This window comes from Oncorhynchus masou, chromosome 1 (assembly GCF_036934945.1).
Source record: "Oncorhynchus masou masou isolate Uvic2021 chromosome 1, UVic_Omas_1.1, whole genome shotgun sequence".
In the NCBI taxonomy this organism is placed as follows: domain Eukaryota; kingdom Metazoa; phylum Chordata; class Actinopteri; order Salmoniformes; family Salmonidae; genus Oncorhynchus; species Oncorhynchus masou.
This window is the reverse complement of record NC_088212.1, coordinates 18,586,487-18,602,662: the sequence shown is the minus strand read 5'-3', so window position 1 is coordinate 18,602,662 and position 16,176 is coordinate 18,586,487. Positions and strand designations below refer to the sequence as shown.

The 16,176-nt window shown below is 40.0% G+C and overlaps 1 protein-coding gene across 3 annotated transcripts; it reads left to right on the top strand.

Moving 5' to 3' along the window:
* The first annotated feature begins 1,449 nt into the window (after window positions 1–1,449).
* On the top strand, window positions 1,450–14,432 carry LOC135524165 (zinc finger protein 501-like). Of its 3 annotated transcripts, XR_010452919.1 has the most exons (3): window positions 6,043–6,282; window positions 9,825–11,330; window positions 14,085–14,411. XR_010452919.1 is itself a non-coding variant. In XM_064951603.1 (2 exons), the coding sequence occupies exons 1-2, from the start codon at window positions 1,595–1,597 to the stop codon at window positions 10,751–10,753; spliced, it is 1,008 nt and encodes a 335-aa protein (XP_064807675.1). In that variant the 5' UTR covers window positions 1,450–1,594; the 3' UTR covers window positions 10,754–14,432. The 3 variants fall into 3 exon arrangements, 2 of the variants coding, with proteins under 2 accessions (XP_064807675.1, XP_064807549.1); XM_064951603.1 differs by lacking the exon at window positions 6,043–6,282 and adding an exon at window positions 1,450–1,673 and having other exon boundaries at window positions 9,825–14,432; XM_064951477.1 differs by having other exon boundaries at window positions 9,825–14,429.
* The last annotated feature ends 1,744 nt before the right edge of the window (window positions 14,433–16,176 follow it).

Genomic DNA, 16,176 nt, shown 5'->3' with positions numbered 1-16,176 from the left:
CTTCTGATGACAATGGTGGGGAAGAAACGGTGTCGTTGCCACGGAAGAAGCTGATAGAGTTTTGAAAACCGTGGAATGCCCGGTGGAAGCAGTGAGATCATTGCCAGATATTGTTTGTTCCGTTTTTCTGTGCTCCGTTTTATTTACTTAACAAATCAGGAACACTCAAAATGTGCACTTATAAAACATAACAATTTTAATCAAAATACAGCTGTATACAGAAGTCAAAGATCAAACATCACATATACAACTGATGTCTCTCATGAGTTCTGCCCCATAGGAAAAGTCCCAAGTTATTTAATTAAGCCCGAAGTCCAGCCCTAGTGATGTTACTGGATACGTCATCACCTGCTACTCATCCGACCAAGCCCATGCATATCCGACCAAGCCCATGCATACGCAGCTATACAAACTTGCAAGAGAGATACAATAGTTCCAGTGTTTTCTAAAGCCTCAGCAGTAGATGTCCACTCCCCCAAGTTGAAGTCTAGGACCCTATAAATGTAGTGGGGGAGGGATCTTATAACCCTTCCCATTCTATTAAAACAACAATCATTTATTATAATACATCAAACATTTGGTGCGGACCCTATCATGACCCCAATTTGACCCCATCAATATTATACATGTCTAATTTTGTCAGAAAGTTTTCATTGAAGTTAAAGCGTACAGTTAGTTAGCTGGGACTATTCTAGTTTTGCGGGGATCAGCTATTGTTTTGTCTCGCCTAGGGCGGCAGAACATTCAGGACCTGATCAGGGGTGTATTAATGTTGAAAAACGTTTCTTAAATGGAAGCAAACAAAACCGGGATAGACCTATCTGAAATTGTCCAATAGAAACTACATTTTGCAACTGTGTAATGATTACACCCTAAATCAGATAGATGCACGCAAGAGTGTGCAAGGCGGTATTGAATGTGTCACTGTCTGTCAAATCAAATCACATTTATTTATAAAGCCCTTCTTACATCAGCTGATATCTCAAAGAAGCACGGCAGCTAGTAAAAACTCCCTAGAAAGGCCAGAACCTAGGAAGAAACCTAGAGAGGAACCAGGCTATGAGGGGTGGCCAGTCCTCTTCTGACTGTGCCGGGTGGAGATTATAACAGAACATGGCCAAGATGTTGAGGCTACTTCCGGCGCCGACAGAGATGGCCGCCTTGCTTCGCGTTCCTAGGAAACTATGCAGTTTTTTTTTTTTTTTTTTTTTTACGTGTTATTTCTTACATTAGTACCCCAGGTCATCTTAGGTTTCATTACATACAGTCGAGAAGAACTACTGAATATAAGATCAGCGTCAACTCACCATCAGTACGACCAAGAATATGACTTTCGCGAAGCGTATCCTATGTTCTGCCTTTCAACCAGGACAACGGAATGGATCCCAGCCGGCGACCCAAAAAAACGACTCCGTAAAAGAGGGAAACGAGGCGGTCTTCTGGTCAGACTCCGGAGACGGGCACATCGTGCACCACTCCCTAGCATTCTTCCCGCCAATGTCCAGTCTCTTGACAACAAGGTTGATGAAATCCGAGCAAGGGTAGCATTCCAGAGGGACATCAGAGACTGTAACGTTCTTTGCTTCACGGAAACATGGGTCACTGGAGAGACGCTATCGGAGGCGGTGCAGCCAGCGGGGTTCTCCACGCCGACAGAAAAAAACATCTTTCTGGTAAGAAGAGGGGCGGGGGCGTATGCCTTATGGCTAACGAGACGTGGTGTGATCACAGAAACATACAGGAACTCAAATCCTTCTGTTCACCTGATTTAGAATTCCTCACAATCAAATGTCGACCGCATTATCTACCAAGAGAATTCTCTTCGATTATAATCAAAGCTGTATATATTCCCCCCCAAGCAGACACATCGATGGCTCTGAACGAACTTTATTTGACTCTTTGCAAACTGGAATCCATACATCCTGAGGCTGCATTCATTGAAGCTGGGGATTTTAACAAGGCTAATCTGAAAACAAGACTCCCTAAATCAGCATATCGATTGCGCAATTATGCAGCACAACCTTTAAGTTTTTTTTGCATCCACCCTCCGGCATTTTTCTTCTCTATGTAGCTACAGAAATGCCCCAGAAAGTGCACTGTGTAATTACAGTATTCCAAAGAAATGTTGATGGTAGTGAAAATGATATGATAGTACTGAAAATGATATAGTAATGGGTTTATGCAGACACTAGCTACCAAGGAGTCAAGTCCTTAACAGACACTTTTCTGTTGGACATTAGATCAATGGCAGGCCATTAGAGACTGGCCAGGGTGAAGGTTCAAATCGAATCTGCTATGTCATGTGAGCTAATCCTTGAAAACAATCATGGTCAACGTATGGAGAAACCAGGTTATACAATCTATTAGCCTATTAGTCCAACAAGTCACAAGATGAGTTTGGCATGCAGGAGTCAAGACTGGATGCTGAAGAGATTAAAAATAATAGAATACATCTGACTGCTAACTAGCACGCCTCATGGTAGGACGTTGTCTGGGATGTGGCTTTGGTATGAAAGGGGGTTTCCAGATGCATATGAGAGAAGCAAAGAGGCAGAATTCTGTTTGGCTGAATTTGACGAAATAGTCATACCTGAACAGCAAACCTGGTTTTAAAAAAACAGATAAACCAACACCTCACGGCACAACGCCTCTCCCCTATTTGACCTAGATATTTTGTGTTTATGTATTGATCAAATCAAATTGTGTTTGTCACGTACGCATGGTTAGCAGATGTTAATGTGAGTGTAGCGAAATGCACAGGTCATTTTTCCAACAATTGTTTACAGACAGATTATTTCACTTATTCACTGTATCACAAGAAGTTTACATACACTAAGATGCCTATGCCTTTAAACAGCTTGGAAAATTCCATAAAATGATGTCATGGCTATAGAAGCTTCTGATTGGCTAATTGACATAATTTGAGTCAATTGGAGGCGTACCTGTAGATGTATTTCAAGGCCTACCTTCAAACTCACTGCCTCTGCTTGACATCATGGGAAAATCAAAAGAAATCAGCCAAGACCTCAGAAAAAAGATTGTAGACCTCCACAAGTCTGGCTCATACTTGGGAGCAATTTCCAAGCGCCTGAAAGTACCACGTTCATCTGTACAAACAATAGTACGCAAGTATAAACACCATGGTACCACGCAATCATACCACTCAGGAAGGAGACGCGTTCTGTCTCCTAGAGATGATGGTGTGAAAAGTGCAAATCAATCCCAGAACAACAGCAAAGGACCTTGTGAAGATGCTGTAGGAAACAGGTACAAAAGTATCTAAATCCACAGTACAAACGAGTCCTATATCGACATAACCTGAAAGGCTGCTCAGCAAGGAAGAAGCCACTGCTCCAAAACCGCCCCAAAAAAGCCAGACTACGGTTTCCAACTGCACATGGGGACAAAGATAGTACTTTTTGGAGAAATGTCCTCTGGTCTGTTGAAACAAAACTAGCACTGTTTGGCCATAATGACCATCGGTATGTTTGGAAGAAAAATGGGGATGCTTGCAAGCTGAAGAATACCATCCCAACCGCGAAGCACGGGGGTAGCAGCATCATGTTGTGTGGGTGCTTTGCTGCAGGACGGACTGGTGCACTTCACAAAATAGATCATGAGGGAGAAAAATTGTGGCTATATTGAAGCAACATTTCAAGACATCAGTCAAGAAGTTAAAGCTTGGTGGAAAATGGGTCGTCCAAATGGACAATGACCCCAAGCATACTTCCAAAGTTGTGTCAAAATGGTTTAAGGACAGCAAAGTCAATGTATTGGAGTGGCCATCACAAAGTCTCTCAAAGTACTTCATGATGACGGAAGTGAGTGGCACTGTATTGTCCTCAAAGCGAGCAAAGAAGTTGTTTAGTCTGTCTGGTCCCCGACGGGGCTGGTTTTCTTTTTGATTGACTGTAGACCCTGCCACATACCTCTTGTGTCTGAGCCATTGAATTGCAACTCTACTTTGTCTCTATACTGACGCTTAGCTTGTTTTTATTCGTCATGTTTTGGGAGGGAATAGCTACATTGTTTTTAGTCTGTCATGTTTCCGGTCACCTTGCCCTGATTAAAAGCAGTGGTTCGGTTCGTGCTTTCAGTTTCGCGTTAAATAGCGTTTCAATCGGTGACGTCACTTGCTCTGAGACCTTGAAGTAGTTGCTCCCCTTGCTCTGCAAGGGCCGTTGCTTTTGTGGAGCGATGGGTAACGATGCTTTGTGGGTGACTGTTGTTGATGTGTGCAGAGGGTCCCTGGTTCGTGCCCGGGTATGGGCGAGGGGACGGTCTAAATTTGTACTGTTACATTGATGCTGTTGACCCGGATCACTGGTTGCTGCGGAAAAGGAGGAGGTCAAAAGGGGGGTGAGTGTAACGGATGTGAAACGGCTAGCTAGTTAGCGGTGGTGCACGCTAAATAGCGTTTCAATCGGTGACGTCACTTGCTCTGAGACCTTGAAGTAGTGGTTCCCCTTGCCCTGCAAGGGCCGCAGCTTTTGTGGAGCGATGGGTAACGATGCTTCATGGGTGACTGTTGTTGATTTGTGCAGAGGGTCCCTGGTTTGCGCGAGGGGACAGTCTAAACTATTACAACAACCTGGGTTCGAACCCAGGTCTGTAGTGACACCTCAAGCATTGCGATGCAGTGCCTTAGGCTTTTAATACAATCTTTTATTTCCATTTCAGATAACTCATCACAAAAATCCCTGAAATCATTATCTTCTTAGCAATGTTTTCTACATTGTTTAAGAAAGAATCCATATTGGAAGTTAACTGGGCTGATGTATACAGATTCTGATAAAACTGGGCAACATGCTGAGAGATTTCTTTAGGATTTTCATTGGGAGTATTATTGATAATTCATTTACATACAGAATTCATTTCACCTGCCTTTTTTTCTCAAATAAATAACTATTTTGTATTTTTCTCGCATTCTTACATCCATTTTTGCCTTGATCTTACAAACGCTCCCCGGACCTTTTTCTCATAGATATGGTCAAACTGCATTTGCATGGATGATAGCTCCAGTAATTCCTGATTCGTTAGATCAGATTTTTTTGTATAATCCATTATTCCATTTATGATGTTATATTCTTTTCGCACAAGCAACTTCTTTCCCCACTGAAATAGCCAAAAGCCTTATATCACATTTCATTAGTTCCCAGTAACTTCCAATTCCTGTTACTTCCTTCTTAAATACTTCATTCTCTGAAATGATTACATTTTCAGTAAACTTGACTAAATTTTGTTGTTGTTGACAAACCATGCATATTTATCTTTATTGAAATCCTTTTGTGGTGTGTTAAAATCGATGGTTAAATTGCGACTGTATCAATCTTGTCAGCCATATCTTCAGATATCAGCCAGAAATCAATACGGTATTGAATAGATACATCTTAGGGTACTCCATGTAAACATCTTCTTATATAAGTTCTTATGTCTCCAAATATCTAAAACACCTAAATTTAAACATATATTCCTAGTTGCTATCCTTAGGAGGCCATTTATCTAGATTATCATGTAATACTGTTGCCTTTTCAAATAGCGACACCTGCTGACCGATTGGTACCAAATGAAAGACACATATAATTTCCCCATTGACACTTCCAAAACGCAGTATCTGTGGAACAGGCATGAGTTTATTGAATTAAATAAAAGTCGGAACTTTTACCCGTACAATACAAAAATAAAAACTTGCTTTTAAAAATATTACGGTTTGTTCATTATCCTAATCTGCTACGAAAAAGTCACTTCCGGTCAGGAATGGCGTGTTTTAAGGGACTCTCCTGTGATTGGCTAGTCTGGAAAACATCGGAGCGCTGAATTTGCACTAACAAAGACAGAGAGTAAAGGTTGATAGGGTGTCATTGGCCACAGGGATTCCTATTTTCCCCTTTCTCTAATATATCTGCCGCATGGAAAAGAACAACATACCAATTTCCCGCAATGTTAAAAATAAAAAATAAAATCTCCTTCACTTCCTCGCACAGTAGGTGGCGGCAATACGCCAAAAGGTTGTAGTAGTCTGTCATTTAAGCTTAAAAGAAGAAGAAGAAGAAGAAATAACACACTAGATAGCTACCAACCATTGTGTGAAAATGTCTAATATAGAGTTGTTGAGATTGATTTTCAACGAACGATTTAGAGCGTGTCCTAAACTATTCAGAGCTGTTGAAAAGACCATAACAGAGTACCAGGAAAATGTTTCCCCATCGAAAGAGGAGAACGACTGTGTAAAGAGGCTGCTTGATTTCATCCTTCTACCAGAGATACAGTTACATAGAGCAGGTTTGTTACACTTTACGTCTCGTCATTAAACATTGGCAATTCGTTAATTTAGCTATTAAACATGGGTTATTTCTTGTTGATCAGTAGCGTCGGACCGGGGGAGCCCTAGCCCAATAATGGACTAAAGGAGCCTAACGTTAGGCTACTCCTTTAGTACCTATAAGGACCTTGCATATTCTTTTATAAAAGCGACTTGGTTCTGGTAGCCAAAACAGTCAAATACTCTATCAAAACATGAATTGATTCTCAATTGCGGTACGTATCTAGAAACATAAATCCCTCTACTTTCATATCACATTACAAAATAATTTCAAATGCAAAATACACACTTACTCTACGGTGATTTAAAGTGGAGCTGACAGCATTTTAGCAGCATGAAATATTATAAAATCTGCTCATGTACACGCCCCAGGAAGAATGAAACGTTTGAAAATAATGTTCTGACAAGCGAGAACTTGAAAATGACCAAATCTAAGTGTTCAATTTTTATTGTTTGGGAATTACATACACTAAGGCAGTTGTGAAAATGCTATAGCAATATAGAGTGGGAATGCGGCCGTGCGTTTGGACAATTAATTTAAAAAAATACGCCAATCAGAGCTACATTAGGCCTTTATGCAAACAAGCCATTTGAGATTGTTCCATTTGATTTCAATCACTTTTTGACTGCACCCCTTTTGATTTGAATGAAACTTTCCATACATATTTGTCCATGGTTGAAGTGGTCAGAAAGTGACTTTTTGGACTTGAATGCCAAAACATTTATGAGAGAGAGGTGCCCAAAGTTGACCCATTTTGCATAATAACCCACCATACCATGAGCCATCCATGTCTTCATCACTGGAAAATATATAACATGTATTTTTACCTTTTTAAAATGATCAACAAACAAATATACATTTCTGCATATGTTGTAGCTTAGACCATTTTTAAGATCTAAGGTTTTTGTGTTGAGCCTGCCATCGGTTGAGACAGGGTGGGTGTCATGTCTAGGCTGATAAATGTTCTAAAAACAACTTTCAAATGGTAACACAAAGAGGGTTGGAGGTCCACACATCAGAGAATGTTGACTTGAATGAGAATATCTATTGTTGTAAATCAGGGATGGGCAACTTTGATGGGTGTGGGGGCCACAAAAAACTGAACTCTGAACTCATCATGAGGGACTGCAGTGGCTCACGGGTCTGCGTACCCACATCCATACCCACACATGCAGTCAGAGCCAGCCTTTTGGGGGGCCCTAAGTGAAATGTTGCTTTGGGGCCCCCGCCACCTTGCAAGCAAAACATTTTAGTGGAGAGAAAAATAGATGTTTTTGAGTAAATGTCCTGAAATTCTACACAATTTGCCATGGGGGGTACAGAAAATGTTGCAGTATTAAAGTACGTTTTCTGCAATTCTACACTTGCCATGGGCGGAGAGAGAATTTGGACATTTTAAAACTCATGTAATGCAATACTACTTGTTTTGCCATAGGGTGAATTTTTTTGTGTGCAGTTTTAGATGTTTGCTGGTTTTAATTTGAGTGAGAGTGACTAGCAAAACCAATGGAGGTTACCCAGTAGGTAATTCGATCATGATTACCTCAAGTTTAGATAGCTGGCCCCTAGACTAATTTACCAATCTAAAAATATTTTGCTGACATGGGCTAATTGAGTTGACATTTGATGGTGGTTGGACCGGCAATCGTCTTTGTGGTAGTAATTAGAAGTTAAAATGTCAATTTCAGTGGTGTACCAGCTAAATTGCAGTGGTTGGAATTAGAGGTTGACCAATTATGATTTTTCAACACTGATACCATTATTGGAGGACAATTTTTTTCTGAGGTCTTGGCTGATTTCTTTTGATTTTCCCATGATGTCAAGCAAAGGGGCACTGAGTTTGAAGGTAGGCCTTGAAATACATCCACAGGTACACCTCCAATTGACTCAAATGAATGAATTCTGTGATACAGTGAATTCATCTGTCTGTAAACAATTGTTGGAAAAATTACTTGTCATGCACAAAGTAGATGTCCTAACCGACTTGCCAAAACTATAGTTTGTTAACAAGAATTTTGTGGAGTGGTTGAAAAACGAGCTTTAATGATTCCAACCTAAGTGGATGTAAACTTACGACTTCAATTGTATGTGGTAGTAACACTTAATCTGTTGTGAATGTATTGTAATGTTTTTAAATTGTACAGCTGCCTTAATTTGTCTGGACCCCGGGAAGAGTAGCTGCTGCCTAATAAATACAAATGTTGGCGCTTGTGGAAGGGGGGCTAGGTTCTGCACACGTAGCTAGCTGGAGCTCGGCATCGCTGCTCATCGCTCTCCTTTGGCTTTGTTTGGGTACTTTAGCGAAGCCAATTCTGATATCCGTCATGGCAGATTAGCTGGTTAAAACTAAATAAGCACCGAGTTTGGGAAACCCTGGGCTAACCAACTATCTAAATCTTGTAGTTATCATTGGCAGATTGCAGTTGCATGCGTCAGCCAATGGATGTGTGTCATTGACCGCGTTGTCGGTCAGGCACCAGATTACTGTAACTATGATGCAGTTAGCTGATACGTAAAATATCTGGCATTCGTCAGCAACTCCTGGGCAGATGAACTCACCCTTCGTGTCCAGGGGCCTCGACCCCCCCTCCCCCCAGGTGGCCCCCATTGATTTTGTTGATTCACGTATCGTACAGTATGAACACACATAATACATAGGCAAAGTGTGTAGAATGGCAGGAAATTAGCTTGAAATTAACTAAATCTTCTCTGCACCAACGAGGGGTGTGAACAGTTTGGCGTCACATGGGCCACGAGGTGGGGGTTTGTTACTACGCCAATTAAAGACAATATCCATCTGGAATTTTGCCATCTTGGAAATTTGTGTGACCGGACCTTCTCAAGTAGTAGTTGATTACCCGTGGCTTAGGTAATGAAAAGCACCGTCAGCTGTTTAACTATCCTTTACATGGCAAAACTTTCTACATCCTTGACTTGGAAGACACCGGTGTTGCTCCCATTGCTATTTGCAGGTGGAACGTTTTGACTTAGAAATGCGCTGTTATTAAATAAAATAAATTTGCGCTACAAATTTAATGACAAATCCTTTTCTATATTCCAACGTTCCCCCTGCAATTAGCCATGGGAATTTAGCAAGTATCGGTGACTTTCAAATTGAGAACAAAGAAAGTGTCACTAAATTAAGGTTAATCGAAAATATCCTAATTGCGGCTAAACGGGGCACAACATGCAACGTCTCATTAAACGGAAACAATGCTGTTCTGAGCGACCAGTTGAAAAACTTTGATTAAGGTGGTTTAGAGGGTGGATGTGTACATAAACCTTGGGATCATTCCGTTACATCAGTAATTCCATGAGCGTTGCAAATGAGTAACATACATATGAAGGTAGATATTGAAGAATTTACATTGAATGGTCCAAATAGGCATACAAAGCTTTTCATGTGCATTCTAATGGTAAATTAGTTGTTCGCTGCACCTGAAATATTGCCAGGTTTACAGAAACCCTTATTTCAAATACATTCTTTCTCCTTCCCTTCAGATCTCCAGAAAACCACAGTCTCTGAAGAGGAGGTTTACCTTGAGCAGAACCATTGTGAACAAGAATGTAGCCTCGGTCTGGAGCGGGACTCAAAACCCACACAGATTAAAGAGGAACAGGAGGAACGTATGACCAGCCATGGAGAAGAGCCATTTCAAGAGCTGAAGAATGATAAAGACTCTGTATTCATTCCTTTCAGTGTGAAAAGTGAGTATGACGAGTCCTCACATCTGAGCATAACCCGAAGTAAAGAATACAAAGACCGAGACCCCTCCACTAAACAGATCAAAACAGAACCTGGGGAAGAGGACTCATCAGAACTAGCCAGTGACTATAAGCCCATCACTGCAGTAAATCCAGCCTGTTCTACAGCTCAGAGTGAAAATAGTGAAGTTATTGACTGGAATGAGAGTGAAGGACCTCTGTCAGCTTTGAAGCCGCGGAAATCAAAAAGGATGCGGACAGAAAAAGTACAAAGCTCCCTTATCAGCTCTCAGGGCAGGAAATCTGTGGTGTCCCATCTGAAATCACCTATCAGGTCCAACTCTAAACAAATTACCCATATGAGGAGCTACCTAGAGGAGAAATTGCATCGCTGTCAGGATTGTGGAAAATGTTTTGCTCGAGGTGGAGTTCTGAAACGGCATATGAGGATCCACACAGGGGAGAAGCCATATTGCTGTCAAGATTGTGGCAAAGCATTCACCCGAAGTGATTATATGAAACGGCATATGAGGAGCCACACAGGGGAGAAGCCGTATTGCTGCCATGATTGTGGCAGAGCATTCACTCGAAGGGATTGCATGACACGGCATATGAGGAGTCATACAGGGGAGAAGCCATATTGCTGCCATGATTGTGGCAAAGCATTCACACATGACACAACATGTGAGGAGCCACACGGGGGAGAATCTGTATTGCTGCCATGATTGTGGCAAAGCATTCACTAGGAGTACACACATGACACAGCACATGAGGAGCCACACGGGAGAAATCGCATTGCTATTTTTTTTTCTCAAAAGGGAAATCTGAAATCTCATATGAAGAGCCACACAGGAGACAAACCACATCCTTGTCATCTTTGTATCAAACATTTTACTGAAAGAAGTCATCTGAAAGTGCATATGAGGATTCATACAGGTGATAAATAATTTCGCTGACAGGATTGTGACAAATGTTTCACTCAGCAATCCAATCTGAATAAGCATATAATAAAATCGCTTATGAGGAGTCACAGAGGGGAAGAAACCACATTACTGCTAAAATAGTAGCAAATCTTTCACCACTGGTTTCCAACTCACGCAGGGTTTATGTGTCCTGTCTGAAGAAAATGCTAGGGATGCAAGTGTATTAAACAGTCACAGGAGAATACACACTGGAGAAAATATGTAAATGCAGTGATTTGGGATTCATGCTTCAAAACAAATGAAACCCTAAGAGGATGCATGGAGAGAATGCACAAAACATGACTGTACCGTGTGTGGGCATCAGACAGAAGATTGAGAGGTACATGTTTCAACTTCCAAATGGAGACACAGTTCTTGTGGGGGTCTGAATAAATTAATGATTAATCTCTGAGAATATTGCATGATGCCCACAGTTGTCTAACAGAGAGAAATTTGAGGATTGTTTTGCAACAGGAGTCCCTGCTCATTAGTTTGACATACAGGATATTTGACTGCAGTCCTCTGTAGATGCTACTTGAACTCATCAATTCACTGCATTATTTGATGTCTGTCCTACTGACCTTGGGGAAACTGGTGGGAATCAAAAATCACCTCCACTACATTTGGACGTTTGATTTTGACTCCAGCATAAAAACGTATATAAAATGTTAGCTTTTACTTGGACTCACTTGGCATATCAAAATGATGTGGAAAATGAAGGCAGAACCTCAATGGTTAAGGAGAGATTAGTTTTGGGAGATGAGAAATAAAGTTGACACTTAAAGATTCTCCTCTTCTTTTCTAAAGTAGGTATCTCTTTTTATCTTTATGTTAGGAATATTCTTTGAAACATTTAAATAAACAATTGATTTTGTTTATTTGACTGGGCATGAAAACTAAAATCCATATCATGCATGGATGATGGATTTTTATAAAGTAAAAATACTTTGAAGTACTACTTTTTATATTTTTTGACAACTTTTAGATTTACTCCACTACTTTTGTAAAGAAAATAATGTACTTTCTGTTCCATACATGTTCCCTGACACCCAAAAGTAATCTTTACATTTTGAACGCTTAGCAGGACAGGAACATTTACCAATTCACACATTTATCAAGAGAAAATCCCTGGTCATCCCTACTGCTTCTGATCTGGCAGACTCACTAAACACATGCTACATTTGTAAATTATGTTTGAGTGTGGCCCTGGCTAGCCATAAATAAATAAATATTGCTGTCTGTTTTGCTTAAAATAAGGACTTTGAAATGATTTATACTTTTATTTTTAATACTTTAGTATATTTAAAACCAAATACTTTGACTTTCACTCAAGTAGATTTGTACTGGGTGACTTTCTATCAAGTATGATAATTGGGTACTTTTTCCACACTGTAAATAGCAATATGATCATGGCACACCCCACCACATCCATCAAACGGGAGCAAAGATACTCAACATACCTCATACTGTTGAAGAATGGTGCACTTTACTTACTTTACTTAGTATTTATGTTTTTGACAACTTTTACTGCTCTACATTCCTAAAGAAAATATGTACTTTTTACTCCCATTCATTTCCTCTGACACCTAAAAGTACTTGTTACATTTAGAATTCTGAAGCAAAACAGCAAAATGGTGCAATTCATGGACTTATCAAGAGAACACGTGGCCATCCCTAATGCTTCTGATCAAAATGGCGTCTGTGTTGGAGTATACCATTCGCTGTCCTTTAAATGTAAAAATGTTTTAATAATTGTGCCGTCCGGTTTGCTTACCTCTACATTTGCATAGGGAGTGATGTCAGACTTTCTGGCCTAGCCAGAGCCCAGCCTGGGAGGCAGTATTTAAAAGGGCTGTCATCACAACCGGCCGTGATTGGGAGTCCCATAGGGCGGCGCACAATTGGCTCAGCGTCGTCTGGGTTAGGGTTTGGCCGGGATAGGCCGTCATTGTAAATACGAATTTGTTCTTAACTGACTTGCCTTTTTCAAATAAAGGTTACATAAATAAACCGTCTAGCGAATCCAACAGTTGTGGTTTCATCTCGCTGTGATATTGTCTGCCAGATTGAGCTCTCACAACATTAAAAAATGACAATCATTTAACAGAATTGGAGCAAGACCACTTTCTCTTGGTCACAGACGGACAAAAGGACTTCTTGCTTAAAGTTGAAGTTGTAACGAGTCTGCACACATTTTAATGGTGTCTGCCTCTTGGAGGACATTTTAGTAGACAATTCTCTGCTCTAAGTTATATGAAATAGTTCCAAAATTGTACTGTCACTAAGTATGTTAAAACCATAAAATAAATGATTAAAGGGGAAAGGTGTTACTATATTAAAATAATTTCTGTCATTTCAAGCTCAATTTTTGGGGGAATAGGAAATAAAAAATAATTTTTCATAATATTTGAGATTGAGTCCTCAGAAGTGAGTACACCTCAGCAATGTATACAACAATGTTCAAGACCTTTCTTAAACTATGCAACATGACCAGTTATTGTTTATGGCCATCATGAAAAATAATTATGTTTTGGTATGTCTATTTAGGGAGAAATCTAAATGTTGACATATCATTCAACTGGTTATAAGGAATTTGATTCATAGTAAAACCAGTTTTTTTTTTATTTTACTCAAGTAGTATTTTACTTGGTGACTAACTTTTACTTGAATAATTGTTTACTTATTATTTCATCATTACTTTTACTCAAGTATGACAATTGGGTACTTTTTCCATCTTTGACCATTCAAACCATCACTAAACCTTAGCCTGAATTTCCATGGGAGATTCTCATTTGGATTTGCTCAACTCCTGTGTCATCTCACTCCTTTTTGAAAAAGTTAAGGTAACCAAGAAGGTACAGTGCTATTTCAGGATCCTTGGGACATCCCTACCCTAACCCTTACCCATTATGTCAACATTAATGAGGTAGGGATGTCCCAAGGACCCCAGATAGCACGGACCTATTGAAATGTAGCTATGTAGCCTCTGTTTTCTGTTTGCTAGCTAATAAGTATGTTTGTATGCACATGTACAGTATGTTCATATTGGTATACTTACCCATTCTACTTCCTATTTTGTTTACCTGTTGCCAAGGAGGCCCTCCAAATAAGAAGACTGGAGGCCATTGTTGGTAAGATTAGCATTGTTTATCAAATGTTTTTCTGTGTTGTCTTATGTGACCTCTACTGGCAGATGGTTGATAATGGCTTCTAGTTGGTTGTCTCTTGTACTTGTCTTTATTTTCTAAAAGGGTACATGGTGGAGAAATGTGATTGCAACAAGAAACAGGACCAAGATACATGTCAAAGCTGAATGAAGACAAGGCCTCAAATGAATTTAATAAAATAAATATATTTGCATAATCTTATTTCTTGTTTGATATAACTAGTTAGAAACTTGAGTTAATAAAATGTGCACTTGGCAGTTGCAAAGAAAAAGTAAAGATTAAGATGGGCAAAAGAACAGGCACTGGACAGAGGAACTCTGCCTAGAAGGCCAGCATCCCAGAGTCGCATCTTCACTGTTGACATTGAGACTGGTGTTTTGCAGGTACTATTTAATGAAGCTACCAGTTGAGGACTTGTGGGGCATCTGTTTCTCAAACTAGACACTAATGTACTTGTCCTCTTCCTCAGTTGTGCACCGGGGCCTCCCACTCTTTCTATTTTGGTTAGCACCAGTTTGTGCTGTTCTGTGAAGGGAGTAGAACACAGTGTTGTACCAGATCTTCAGTTTCTTGGCAATTTCTCACATGGAATAGCCTGATGAGTTTCAGAAGAAAGTCCTTTGTTTCTGGCCATTTTGAGCCTGTAATCAAACCCACAAATGCTGATGCTCCAGATAATCAACTAGTCTAAAGAAGGCAATTTATTTTAGCTTCTTTAATCAGCAAAACAGTTTTCAGCTGTGCTAACAATTGCAAAAGGGTTTTCTAATGATCAATTAGCCTTTTAAAATGCTAAACTTGGATTGGCTAACACAATGTGCTATTGGAACACAGGCCATAATCAGCAATCATCACTCCTGTGTAGATAGTCCATAAAAAATCTATTTGATGTTATTTTAATGGACAAAAAATTTGCTTTTCTTTCAAAAACAAGGACATTTCTAAGTGACCCCAAACTTTTGAACGGTAGTGTAAATCACTACTGGTCAGTGGTGGATAAAGTACCCAACTGCTATACTTGAGTAAAAGTATTTAATTTGAACCATACTTAACTATCAAAAGGAAAAGTATAAATCATTTTAAATTCCATATTTGGAAAACCAGATCACACAAATATTTTTTTTTACGGATAGTCAGGGACACACTCCAACACTGACATAATTTAGGGAAAATATATTGAGTGAATGTAGTTAAAAATATTAATAGTAAAGTACAGATATCCCTAAAACGACTTAAGTAGCAGTGGTTTATACACATCTCAAAAGCAATCATGTAGTAAAACCAGAAGGTTTTGTATAGTAGTGTTGAGTAGTACTTATTTATGAGGGAAGGGTAGGGACGACACAAAGATCCCAGACAGCACTATGCCTTTTCTCAATTTGATTTGCTCAACTCCTGCGTCCGCTCTCCTCCGTCCCCTCTCGCCTCCATTTGTAAAAGGCAATCAAGGAGAGGAGACTGAATGTGGACAATGCGCTTGTATGAAATAATTCAACTCAAATTACGTTTACAGTGGTAGAACCCTGAATAAATGTGCAGTCATAAAAACACAAGTTAGTTTTGCCATACATTTTATAGATAAAACTATAAGTAGCATATTGTTTTAAAATGTGTGCATGCTTTCCTCCGACCAAAACAAAAGCTAATTCAGAGGGTGTGTGGCACATTTTAAACCACTTCTGTGGAGGACTCAGGATACACATGAATATCCTCGATGACCGATGGTTATCGAGAAGGGGAGGAAGTATTCCATTTGCCTACTAATGAATTGACATCTCCTCGACCACTTATCGGTTTCCGGGTTACGGAGGACAGACTTTTTCCCAAATGAGAAAAGGCCTTGTGCTTCCTCGGTGGGAGAAGGTGAGGACACTCTTCCGGTCGCCTACTAACTAATTGACACTACTCGACCACTTATCGGTTTCCAGGTCAAGGAGGAGAGGACTAAGTCGTTGAGGAGAGGATGGTCTTTTGCCCAAATGAGAATCTCCCCAAGTTTAGACAATTAGAGTCTACCCT